Raw genomic sequence first — 13,130 nt, 5'->3', positions numbered from 1 at the left:
ACAGGCTATAGTTTATCAGACAAAGTTCCTTATACCTGAACTGGTTTTCTGTGGATCAGCAGTAGGACACAGAGAGATGTCGGCAAGTTTTTGTGTTGTGAACAAAAATGGGAATATTCTTGAGCAATTCAGACTGAGGGAGAGAAAGGCATTAATACGTTTTGATGGAGGATATTTTAATAGCAAGAATTATGAGAAAATGGAGAGAAGTTGGCTTTAAATCTTTAATGTTCAACAATAAATTTTCTTCCTTGTAGTGGGGTAATATAATTGCATTCTTAGTATTATATGTGGCCTATCATCATGAGGTGTTTCCCTTAACATCTCAGTCCTGTCTGGCAGGTTTACAAAATACTTCATTCTACAAACTGTCCAGGGTGGCAAAGCAAGCCTTTGTTTGTTTGCATTGAGTTCTAAAACGAAGACTCTTGGGAGTGTGTGTATGTGTCAGGAGGCACAGTTTCCTACCTCCCCTGGGTTTTCTGTTGCTTTACAGTTTTTCATTTGTCACTTATGTAATCATTGTTCACTGTAGCTTTATAAGTAAGTTTATATGACACTACTGTGACTACTCAGCTCTCATATTTTGGGAGGGAGGGGGACAGGAAGACTTACTTTAAACCACACCAGCTTAATATTATGAATATTAGGGTGAATGTGGGTGATTCCTAATTGAATGTGCAAGTGAAAAATTACAAAGAGATTTATTGCAAAACAAAAATCCAAGTGGAAAATCAGATATATACACGCTAGTTGCCAAATGGCTCCTTAAACAAGGGTTACAGTTGCCAAAGTGGAAGGCCTAGTTGCCATTTTGGGTCCAAATGGCTCAAAAGCCGTATTTTTCAACACAGTACTACTTTTTGGCTCCTCAGATTCATTCCGATTGTGCAGATAAAATATATCGGATAGAATTTCTGCTCTCCCACCTTAAACTAGTAAATCTTGCGTTGTAAATAGACCATCCCTGTTCTTTTGAGAGAGGCACAGGAATGTTGCTGCACATGTATGTCTGCTTGCCTGCCTTCGCCTGAGAATGCAACAGGTCCTCTGTGTGTCACTTTTACTTTATAGTACCAGAGCTATGCAGGTGCTTTGCTGATTTTATAGCGACAGAGTGTAGCACTGAAAGTCAGGAATGCTGGCCAGAATTTCCACTGGTCATCAGTAATATGCTGTTCAGCCCACTGTAGAAGGAACAGCTGCTTGGGTCTCCTTCAATAAGATGGCCATCTCTTCTCTTGGTTGTGAGTCGAGGCCCCGTCCCCCGCTTTATGATGAAATAAGACACATGGACACAAGTATTTTAGGTTAATGGGCTAAAAAAGGCCACAACTTTATTGGTTACAGAATTTGAGTGGTATTGGCTTAGGCATTGGATCTGAACCAACTATACTTGACTCCTGCCCACTCTGCAGGAAGTCACACAAGGGTTAACAACCTATAGGGGGAGCTTGTTGATGCAAATGGCCCTAGCCACCGCCTGGGCTTCAGACAGGAACCACGACCACCAGATTCCTGTAATGAAATACCCTTCAAGGGGAAGAGTAGGTGATGGCCACAACCTCTCCTCCAACACACAACACATTTTCCAATGCCTAACTGCCAAACCTTACAAAGTTGTGACGATTTGCTACGACGTAGGCGAAAAACCAAGTGGCTGGTGCCAATCTGCCAAGTGGAAGAACTTTCTACCAGGCCCCTTCAACATGTGACCAACCAAGGTCCATAGCAAGGTCAGGTGTTGAATGCACGAGAATAGAGGGAGGGAGGGAGATCTGTGTGTGCAGGAAACAAACAGGCTGAGCCACAGTGCCGCGCTCGCTTAAGAGCGGCAAACCATGCCCCCCCCCAGCCAGCCATGTAGGCTGGCTGTGGGCATGATGCAGGCCAGGGACTCTCAGTGATGCAGGGGGCTTGTGTGCCAGCCATGCCCCCCTGCGAAGCGCGGGAAGCAAGACTCGCTCACAACCCCTCCCCTTGGGGAAGAGGAGAGACTTTGTCTTTTCAACCTGTGTACAGTGGCATGGCTGTGGCAATGAGTGGCAAGTTACTGGGTATTTTTTTTGCAGTATCAACATTTTGGATCTTGAGGAACTCTCTTCCTCTCTGTATGAGGCAAGAAGATCCAAGATTCGGCATTCATTAAGGGATCATCCGCACTTCCGCTTGCCCTGATGCTTCTGTCCAGGAAAACCTGCTGTTTACCGCTGAATCAGAGCAAAAGTCATTTTGGTTGGTGTTTATTCTGATTTACAGTGGTAACTCAGGTTACAAACACCTTGGGTTACAATCACTTCAAGTTACAGACTCCGCTAACCCGCAAGTAGTACCACGGGCTAAGAACTTTACTTCAGGATGAGAACAGAAATCGTGCGCCGGCGGCAGCGGGAGGCCTCATTTGCTAAAGTGGTACCTCAGGTTAAGAACGGTCTTAGGTTAAGAACGGATCTCCAGAACGAATTAAGTTCGTAACCAGTACAGTGGTACCTCGTGTTATGGACAGGATCCGTTCGGTAGGCCCGTCCGTAACGTGAAATGCCCGCAACTCGAAGCATTGTGTCTGCGCAGGCGTGTGACGCGATTTGGCACTTCTGCACATGCGCGATTTAGTGCTTCTGCGCATACGCGAGCGGCGAAACGCGGAAGTAACCCTTTCCGGTACTTCTGGGTTACAGCGGGATGTAACGCAAAAAGACGCAACATGAAGCAGACGGAGCACGAGTTATGACTGTAGTTCTAAAGAGCAGGTTTTCTGGGGGAAAGCAATGGGACAAGTGTAAGTGTGGACGAGTCCCTAGTTACCTCAGTGTTTGCTTCTGATGGCTGTATTGAAATAGCAGTGTTAAGCGTGCTTCCAGATGGGAACTTAATTTGCAAATAGGCCGTTGAGATACTGCAACAGAATCAGCAAGGCTTTTTCCCCTTTTTACTTATCGGATTTTTATTGCAAAAGGTCAGCTGAAGTTGGGGAATAATGGGCAGGCATTTTGATGCCAACAACATTGTATGAACACTGTGAAAAACTAGCGTGAGGAGCACTGATCCCACAGTAAACACCCATCTGGAAGCACTCTTGTGTGTTGGCGTTCATAAACAATGCAGAGCTGTACATGGGAAAGAGGAAAACTGGAGAGAGAAGTGAAGATAAGTTGGTTGTTGCTGTAGTCAAGCCGTGAAAATGAAGAACGTGAGCACAGAGGAGCATTACACCATTTTTTGTAATGACCTATATTTAGTTACTTATTAAAACATTTATGTGCTCGATTTTCTACCCTTCACCTGGAGTCAATCCATGTATTCTTTACATAGCAAATGGTAAAGAAATATGTTCTTAACCAGAGGAGATGAATACAATCACTGACCAGCAATGCCACATGCAACAAATTCAGAAGTTACCAGAGTCAAATGTATAACTGCAGTACATGTGACAGTGGAACATTAATTAAATGCTAAAGAGTGTCCAGGAAACCCAAGTTTTCCAAACGCTCCAAAATAAATGCAACTCTGGAAAACGGATACGGTAGCAAGCAACGGTAGCAAGTACTTGAAGGTTTTTTTTTCTGGAATGACTCTTGTCAGGACTAGGCTGGAGATACTTGAATCTAGACCTGGAGCCTGTGGAGAAGCTGGAAGCAGTAGAAAACTGGAAACATCTGGAGTCTGAAGGTCAGCTAGCATTCCTCTGATGAACAAGTAAGGGCAGAAATCCACACTCCTAATATAGGAGATCTTCTCACTCCAGAGCTCTTGGTCTGCTTGCCAGGCACAGGGGCTGATGTTGCACATTTTCTGTAGACTCTTTCTGTACTGGAAGAGATCTCAGGTTTGAGTGCACAGCCTCACTTAATTAGAACAGCCTCTAACCAAGAGGTATCTTGTTTAAGCTCCATAGCCCTTGACAGTCCACAATGAATGGCTGAACACATCGTTTATTTGATAAGGCAAAACCCTCATATGAAGATGCCCCATATGGAAGCAAGAAGTGTGGCCTGGGAACATGCCAGGTATATGCAGAATGGGGTCATGAAAGACAAGACCTGACTCTTGTTTCAAAATAGAAACCATGCAGAGGCAGAGGCACATTTAAACTATTGGAAAGGTTTTGGACACTTCCGGTACCAGGCCTGTGGGAGACATTCTGATATCACACCAGGCAAATACATTGGTAAAATTTTGCATTTTTCTGTTGACATTCCTATCCCTTTTCCAAAACATGAATGTTATATAGCCTAAGGGTTGTATTCAGCGTAGCACTAAGAAGATGGTGCTGTCAGCGCAAGCATTTCTGCTTGACCCAACAGAACAATCGTCCCTCTTCTGCCCCTGCCCGCTGTTCTGGGGGTTCTCCCTATCCTCCAGAGGAGATTTGGGGAGAAGGGGAAGTCCCCTTGTGCTACTGTGAGTTGTCGTGATGGCTTCTCCTAGCATAACAGTTTAACTGAATGTAGCCCTAACAGCTTTTTCTTTAAAGTAACCATCAATCATCGACTATCAGGTTCCACATAGCCAAGTGTGTGTGTGTTTAAAAAAGTCAGTTTGTCTTGTGAAAGATTAGATATTTAGATCATTTTGGACTTTGGCTTGGAGACGTTTCCTAAAGCTAGTATAACTTAAAATTATTATATACTGCATAGTATATATTCAGTTAACTGCCAGTGTTGCTGAATTATTTAGCGCAGTGGGGATCCAGAAGCTTCTCTCGGCATATAAAGTGGAGTGGAAGACGTGTCTTTATTGTTGGCTGCCCAAAAACTTGTAATTCAGCTTTTTCAGCAAATGTTGGTTTTGATATGGGAGGGGAGGTCTACCGCCCAAGTTGACCAAACACAAGAAATGTCTATTATCGTTGCCTGCTAGATTGTTGTCAGGCATTGCCAGGTTTCTTTTGTTTTTATATGGAAAGATTTCCTTAGTAGGAATCACAAACAGCATATTCTTTCTAAATGTTTACATTTTAGGGCCAAACTAGAGGCAATGCTAAATGCATCACTTGAATTTGCATATTTGGTTGTTTGCGAATGTTTTTTTTTACAGTTAGTAGCAGTTACAGGATATGGGATCATAGTGAAAATATTGACCTCTTTCTCCCCCATTGAAGTCTGAGGAATTCTTCAGTGTTGTGGTGGAAGAGGACAGGGATAACCAACCCAACCCTGTACACCACAACCCTGATAAAAATCATGTCCTCCCAAGGTTGCTATTAAGTATGAAAAACAAAAGCAAAAAACAAAGATGGAACTTCCAAGTGATGCATTTAGCATTTTGTCTGGTTTGGTCTTAAGAACAGAATTCCACATACACAATTAAACCAAAGTAAAGTACTTTAATAGACTTGTTGCTTATATGGGGAGGTGGGATGTGTGTGCTAAAAACTCTTCTCTTGAAACTCATAGAAAAATGCTTAAGTCTGGCTACATCACATGTGATAATATTGCTGCATGGCACCCTAATCTCCAAGCTGTACAAGATTCTAGGCACTTACCCATACTTACCCAGGCTCCTTGTTTCCTTTTGGAAATGAGGCACAGCGGAAACTGTGGTATCCTTAATATACATGGTTTATTTACACATATATGCAATATATATATTTACACAGAGAGAGAGAGAGAGAGACTTTGATAATATGTTGCCCTGAGCAAGGACAAAATCTGGCCCTCCTTTCTTATTTTCAAGCTCTCCTCCTCCTCCTTGCCTTCTGTTTTGGACTCCGTGGGCTTGTCGCCCTGTGCAGGGAAACCGCCTGCATTGCCCTAATTCTGGCATTGGCTGCAGCCTTGGATTCAATCAGAAATCAAACAGAAATCAGACTCTCTGGCTTTCCAGCTTGCTGCTTTTTGCATCTAGCTTCTTACTCCCTTAACTCCCAGCTCTACGTTTGTCTTCTAACTACTGTAACTCTGCATTGAAGAGCCCCAAACATTTGTAATCTCTCACAGAGCTCCCTTTCCTTAATGGCCCATCAGGTAGGTGATCGTCTGAACACACGAAGGTAGCCTGGCTTAAATAGCCTTTAACACGTACTGGAACCAGAGATTTAGAGGGATCTGGCACCCTCAAACTCTTAACAACATTTTGTATATTTATATACATGTGTGAGTGTATTTTCACTTGTGAGTATATTTTGTATAGTTAACTAAAACCCTTATACAGAAAACCCCAATATTTGATGACATACAAATAATTAAATGTTGGGGAGTGGAGGAAACAAGCCCCCCACAGCTAGTGAAATTCATTCATGTCTGTTAAATACTGCAGAAGAAATGTATGTAATGAAGGAATGATACTACTACTCTAACTCATTCCTACATATTTATTACATTGCATTTAGAGTTCACTGTAGGTTTTTAAGAACAAACATGCTTTTGAGTGCTGTAGGCTAATATCATGCATCAACATGTGTGGGAATTTAATACTTAAGCTATCCTTCCCTAAGAAAACTAGTAGGAAAAAGATAAGCATTTTAGTTATGAATAAAGCAACATTCAGAATTCTAAATTAAACCATTGGATCTTCACTAGGAAATCATACTTTTGGCTGCTATTCAAGGGACTCTTTAAATAGTAATTGTACTTCATTATGCCGGTAATATATTTGTTACTTTTTAATTAAGTATGCCATGATTCTGCTCTCTTCCCTTTTAAATAGTTTACATAAAAATCATACAAGCTCCACAGTTCACCCTCTCTATAGATTTAAATTTAATAGGGTTTTGTAGTTCTATTTTGATGTAGTCGGTATTTCTTAAGAGTGTGGCATGGGATACTCTCAGGAAAGGTATAAACTACGTTGCATGTCTTATTGGGAGTAGACCTTTCAAGAGCCAGGGCTTAAGGTTCCCCAAAATGCAAGTTGTGCCACATTGGGGTTACTGAGATGGAGCAGTAGGTGACAAATTATGCAGCACCAGGATGTGTAGAAGCTTCTTGGGGGGGGGGGGAGAATTAGCATAGGAGTTTTAGATGCTGCATTCAGTTTCTAAGTTGAGAGTTGGGGCATCTGATTTTGAAATGTTTGGGAAACAGTGGGCCAGGTGATATATCTTAAGTTTGATGTTGGCTTATGCACAAAGGTGTGTGCATGTGTATCTATTGCTTTGCTTTTCGGAGGAATAAACAGCACTGTCTATTCAGAACTACATTTTTGCAAGCGGAAGTAACTAAAATCGTAACTAAAATTGTGTGTGTGTGTGTGTGTGTGTGTGTGTGTGTGTTTGTACTCCTAACTGCTCTGTAGTCCTCCGAACACTGAAATACTTTCCTAAACAGTGGGATTCTTTGGCTCCCAAGGTGGCTTACAGCATTAGATGTGTATCTCAATATAACAAAAACCAAGACCAGCAATTAAAAATAATACATTAAGCCTGCATTTCAATGAGGTCTTTTAGCAAACAATTTAAAAGCTGTTAAAGGCTTGGTGGGATAAAAAGACATTTGCTGCCCATCTAAAACCATCAAAGACAGCATTAGTTGATCTTTCCTTGAGAGAAACTTCTCTAGCTCGGGTGCTGCCATAAAAAAAAACCCCACATATGTCTCGTGTCAATGCCTAGTGGGCCTCTCTTAGCAGCAGAACACACAGCAGGGCTTCTGCTGATTTCCACAACTGTTAGGCTGGTTCATATAAGAGGAGGTGGTCCTTCAAGTACCCAAGTCCTAAGCCATTTAGGGTTTCGTAGCACCTTGAAAAGGCCTGGACCTAAACATGAAGCCAGTGCAGATGGAAGAGGGTGGATGTAATGTGGTCTGAATAGTGAGGATCCAAAGGCATTCTGCTCTTTTAAAGGCCTTCTTAATGTGTACATGAGTAACACTAGCCAAATGGCTGCTCTGTGTGGTGAAAAGCAGCTTCAAGAGGGGCTTAGAGCAGAGAAACAGTAGGGGTGTATGTGTGAACAGAACAAAATGTTTGGATCCAACTTCTTGTATCTATACTATTTATCACTTTCAGCAGTGTGAACTTTGGGTGAAACTAAGCATTATGAGATACATAGGACTACAGCTGAAAATGTCAGCCCTAAAGTAAACTCCCTTCTCTCTAGTATCGGGATAGTAACACTGGATTTCCCTTCCCCCATGAGTAGAAGTCACTGATGTGAAATGGGCGGTTAAAACATATCTGCCTGCTAACTGATTCCAGAAAGCTGCAGCTGCAACACTAAAGACCCAGATGAGTGCATTTCATGAGTGCTTAGAAACAGGGGCTGCAGAGAATATTAGGGGAGACCTCCCCTGCAGAAAAACACCAGGCACCCTTGTTTAGAGAACCATTTTGTCCACACAGTCCATTGTGCCTACTTTCAGTGGTAACTGTTGGCTTCAGTGAGTCATGGTAGTAGCAATGGGGAACCTATTGCCTTCCAGATGTTGGTAGACTCCAACTCTCATCAATGCCAAATGTTCCATAACCCTTGAGTTGTAGGATGATACTGAGTTTCCTACAAAAAGAAGCCCAAGTTCCCACAGATGCCATAGTTCAGTCTCCTCTCTCTACCTGTTCTTGAGCCTGTGTAGCCATGAGACCCCTGTTTGAAATGAGGCATCTTGGAATACTGTAAATATTCCGCAGGTTTAGCTACTGCGGATATTAGTTTTCCGATGGCAGCTCACAAAGTTTTCTTGCTCTTGTGTTCTTAAAATTTATCTGCCTGCTCAAATAGCAGTGGAAGATATTTCTTCTAAACTACCTTTCTTGGAAAGCCTTGATTTTATCTCCATTATATATAAGCCGGGCCTCCTTGTGGAGAGCACAGCCTTTGTTAGTATCACATTTCTGATACATCTTCATGCCCTGCTCAGTTTAGCGACAAGATGGCTTAAAATTGGAAGGTACTGTGGGGGTGGATTAATCACCCTGTATTGTCCTGGAGAGAGTCATGCGGAATCTTTCCAGTGAGATCATGGATTAATTAGCAGGGAAAGAAAAGGAGCAGCGTGATGAGCATTCCCATTTATACAGAACACTCTTTTGGGAACATATGGTCCTCAGCGATGAGCTAAATGTCAAGAGCGTGTGCTTTATGTCTGTAAAACAAAAGCCAGGAAATACTATTTTTTTAAAATTTGTCTAGGCAGTATTTAAATTGAAAAACTTTTTTTTTAAAAAAATGAAGACATTCTACAGCTATTGACAGCTTATACGGTGTATCCAGAGATACCTGGCACACCTCTCTAGTGGGTTTTTAAATAAACGTGTCATTCTCAAACGTTATTTGAAGAATATTTCTTGCTATATTATTTATTGTTTACTAACTTGTGAATTGCCTACCACATAGATCTCCCAAGGCAATTTACAGACATACATCATATGACTCTTATCATTCAGTCTTCAGTCCCGGACATACGTGCTGTTGAACACAGTTGGAATTCTTTCCAAGGAAATATGTTTAATTCCTCCCAACTTTGCTTGGAAATTGTCTTCTGGGGTCTTAAAAACCTTTCCCCGAAGGAGAGCTTGACTCTAGGACCCATTAATCCCCCCCCCCCCCGCATTTTGGATTATGATCAGAGGATGCTTCCCTACACATCTGCCCAATCCGATCCCCAAAACAACCCTCCTTTTTTCCTGGAGTGGTGTGTGAAAAAAGTGGGGAGGTTGTTCTTTCCCCCTGAACATCCCAGTGACTCGCTTGTAGCAGTGCAACAGTGTGTTTGGACTTGGTGGCTCATTGGAGACATAGTTCCCTCAAAGGTTCCTGCATAATAATAATGATGATGATGATTTATTATTTATACTCCGCCATCTGGCTGGGTTTCCCCAGCCCTCTAGGCCAGTGTTTCCCAACCTTGGGTCTCCAGCTGCTGTTGGACTACAATTCCCATCATCCCTGACCATTGGTCTTGCTAGCAAGGGATGACGGGAGTTGTAGTCCAAAAACAGCTGGAGACCCAAGGTTGGGAAACACTGCTCTAGGCGGCTTCCAACCAAATATGAAAAACACAATACAGCATTAAACATTCAGAACTTCCCTAAACAGGGCTGCCTTCAGATGTCTTCTAAAAGTCAGATAGTTAATTTCCTTGATATCTGGTGGGAGGGTGTTTCATAGGACAGGTGCCACTACCGAGAAGGCCCTCTGCCTGGTTCCCTGTAACCTCATTTCTCACAGTGAGGGAACCGCCAGAAGACCCTCGGCGCTGGACCTCAGTGTCCGGGCTGAACAATGGGGGTGTAGACACTCCAAAAGTATTGTTCTTTGGGGGAGGATTCCTAATGCGTACAAATCTAGGAGGAACGATGCACAAAGGTGAAACTTATGAAGATAAGTACAAGAACAGAAGGGAGGAGAAGGGCTAACATTAAAATGTATTGGATAGGACTCAGACATAACCTGTATTGCTGTCTCATTGTTTTCAGTAGCTGCTGTCTGGCTTCAGTTCTTACAATAAATTTATTTCTCATTTAGACCTGCATTTGTACTGCGCCGCCCTTAAAAAAGTAGTATGTCTGCTGAGCCGCCACTACAGCTTAACTTCACGCTGGCACAACTTCTGTTCTGGGAATGAAAAATGTTGGATGCATGTGAGCTTCACGCCCACCCAAATATTTAGTATAAAGGGTTAGCCATTTTTGCAGAGGGTGTTGGTATCAAGTAATTAGGGAAGGGGGCTAAATTGACAATACTGATGTATTTCATTTCGAAGTAAATTTTGAATCTAACCCATGCTTGTGTCTGTATTTTTGCTGTGGACAAGGAGAAGGCTGTGAAAAATGCATTAGGAAGAGTCAAGTGTATAGGGACCACTGTTGATGGAATTGCTGAAGTGGGGGGGGGGCAAATTCCAGTCAAACTCATTGACTGGAACTATGTAAAGTCATATTGAATTTAGAAGGGTGCTTGCTAAGTTGAGTTTGTTTTATGATGTTTTACATCCAGTCTGTGATGGGGTTGTCTGTCCAGTATGCTAATTCTTGTTACTTCCAGCTGAGTTAAAGTACAAGCTTATTAGATCAGTGTAGGCCTTATGTCTCTTCAAGGCATGCTTCATGTCTGTGGAATCTTATATGAATGCCAAAGTGCCTGTTAAATCTTAATTTTGGGATTAATACCTCATACAGCTATATTGCAAAATGATCTGCTGCTGAGCCCCGTGGCGGTTTCTAAATGCAATTAGATTTGGCTGAGGAATTTTCTTTTACTTCACATTTCAATCATTGGGGCCTGTTTTAGTATCAAACCCTGATGACTAACTGGTGGTCAGTAAGGTTGCTCCATAATCTCACTATAACTGTTCCTATATAAAAATAGCCATGTTTTAATGTTTTGTTTGCATTTGTATTGGGCTCTTGAACATGTACTGTGTTGACTTTTGACCATGGTGAAAAATACCTTGCTGTAAAGTCTTTCATTTCATTTTGTCATTTCACATCATGTCGTAGATTTCCTGCTTTTACACCTTAAAGGAAAGAGAAGTGATGCTGGATTGACTTCTTTGTTACAATCTAGTTCTCCTTTGAAAATAAAAGTTCTGCATAGCAAAGTACAATATAATGAACAAAACTCTGAAGGTTGATTTTGTAGGTTTTTAAGATCTAAAATTTAGCTTGGCTTCTGACAACTTGCTGCAATTGAATCCTAACATTGATAATAGTGGAAAAATAGTTTGTATCGTTAGTAAAAGTTCTCAGGTGACGATGTTTCCTTATACCTCATGACAAATTTCCAAAATAAAACCCCATCTTTCTAAAATATTCTTTTTAGATGACAGTGCCTCTGCCGCTAGCAGCATGGAGGTGACAGACCGCATTGCTTCACTGGAGCAACGTGTTCAGATGCAGGAAGATGACATCCAGCTGCTCAAGTCTGCTCTGGCAGATGTTGTTAGGCGCTTGAACATTACTGAGGAGCAACAGGCCATGCAGAACAAGAAAGGACCTACCAAAGGTATCGATTTCAAACACTCCCTCTCAAATTCATTCCTTAGACCTGAGCAAATGTTGCAATAATTTTGATATTTTTCGGGCCAGTCAAGTATATTGAATCCTTGGAATTATCTGACAGCAGTTTGTGGTCTGAACTTTTCATGGTATACAGTTGATCAAACTTGCAGTTTGATTTTGAAGTGTTTAGTCTATCTGTAGCATGCTGTGGCTAGGAAAGTGTTCCTTTCCCTAAGGCAGTGTTTCCCAACCTTGTGCCTCCAGCTGTTTTTGGACTACAATTCCCATCATCCCTTGCCACTGGTCTTGCTAGTCAGGGATGATGGGAGTTGTAGTTCAAAAACAGCTGGAGGCCCAAGGTTGGGAAACACTGCCCTAAGGTACCCGACAGTGTCATGCATAGTATATGAAGAAAGCTTGTTCAGCATTCCATATATGGAAAGACCTATGTATTTGTGGCTGCAACACTCTTGAAGGTTGACCACATCATTTTTCTTCTTTTCTGATGTCTCAGAAGGTGAGGCATGAAATACTGATAATCTAGTATATATCCTTGTACATGCTTTGAAAAATGAATCATTTTCTGGATGAATCAGATCTATGAATGACAGTTCATTTAACAAATTTTTATTAGGTAAACTGTTCATTATTACTTTCTGAGGGACATCTTTGGGAGAAGAAACGACTAGGGAGTAAACCTTACACAAATCTTGTACACCTCCTTCTGGCAACTTTTGCCGCTAAGCAGATGTATTGCTCTGCTTTCCTTTGGACCACATCAGCGAGGCCAAAAGGGGTGTCTTGTTGTCTCCATACATACTGCCCAGGCTTGTGCCCCAGAGATTTTCAGTTGGAAAAGTCGGGCAGTTGATCTCATTGACGAGGCTGGGACTGAAGGGGGCATAGCTGCTGCATCCTTCTCATGCCATCCTGTCAGCCCTGAACCACTTTATGAGGCTGGGATGATCCAAGGACCGCATTGACAAGCTGGGCTTCACCCTGCTAGGGTGGGCAGATGGCACAGTACAGCCCCATTTGGTTCCAATCAGGGTGGTGCTCTGGCAGCAGTGAGGGTTGGGCTGGTGTGGTGGGCTTTGTTCACCCTCTGCTCCCCACCTGCCCTGGCGCGCATGTGCACCTGTCTGCCCCGGAATCTGGCAAACCATGCTATGCCACCATCTAGAGATAAGGTCTCCTGTGCAGCCCCCAGCGAAGACCCACTCCACTTCCTGCTTTCTGTGCACAGAGCA

General features: G+C 42.5%; 1 protein-coding gene across 5 annotated transcripts in view; it reads left to right on the top strand.

The window, feature by feature from the left end:
• EML1 (EMAP like 1) overlaps positions 1–13,130 on the top strand; it is a 133,374-nt gene that overhangs the window by 67,801 nt on the left and 52,443 nt on the right. For all 5 annotated transcript variants that reach the window (XM_081859869.1, XM_081859867.1, XM_081859870.1 and 2 more), the window contains exon 2: positions 11,702–11,884. In XM_081859869.1, coding sequence (XP_081715995.1) covers positions 11,702–11,884 — 183 coding nt within the window. The remainder of the gene's footprint in view (positions 1–11,701; positions 11,885–13,130) is intronic.

Source organism: Podarcis erhardii (genome assembly GCF_964252035.2).
Source record: "Podarcis erhardii genome assembly, chromosome: 1".
NCBI classification, from domain to species: domain Eukaryota; kingdom Metazoa; phylum Chordata; class Lepidosauria; order Squamata; family Lacertidae; genus Podarcis; species Podarcis erhardii.
Note: the sequence above shows the minus strand (reverse complement) of the source record. Positions and strands in the feature narration are given on the sequence as shown.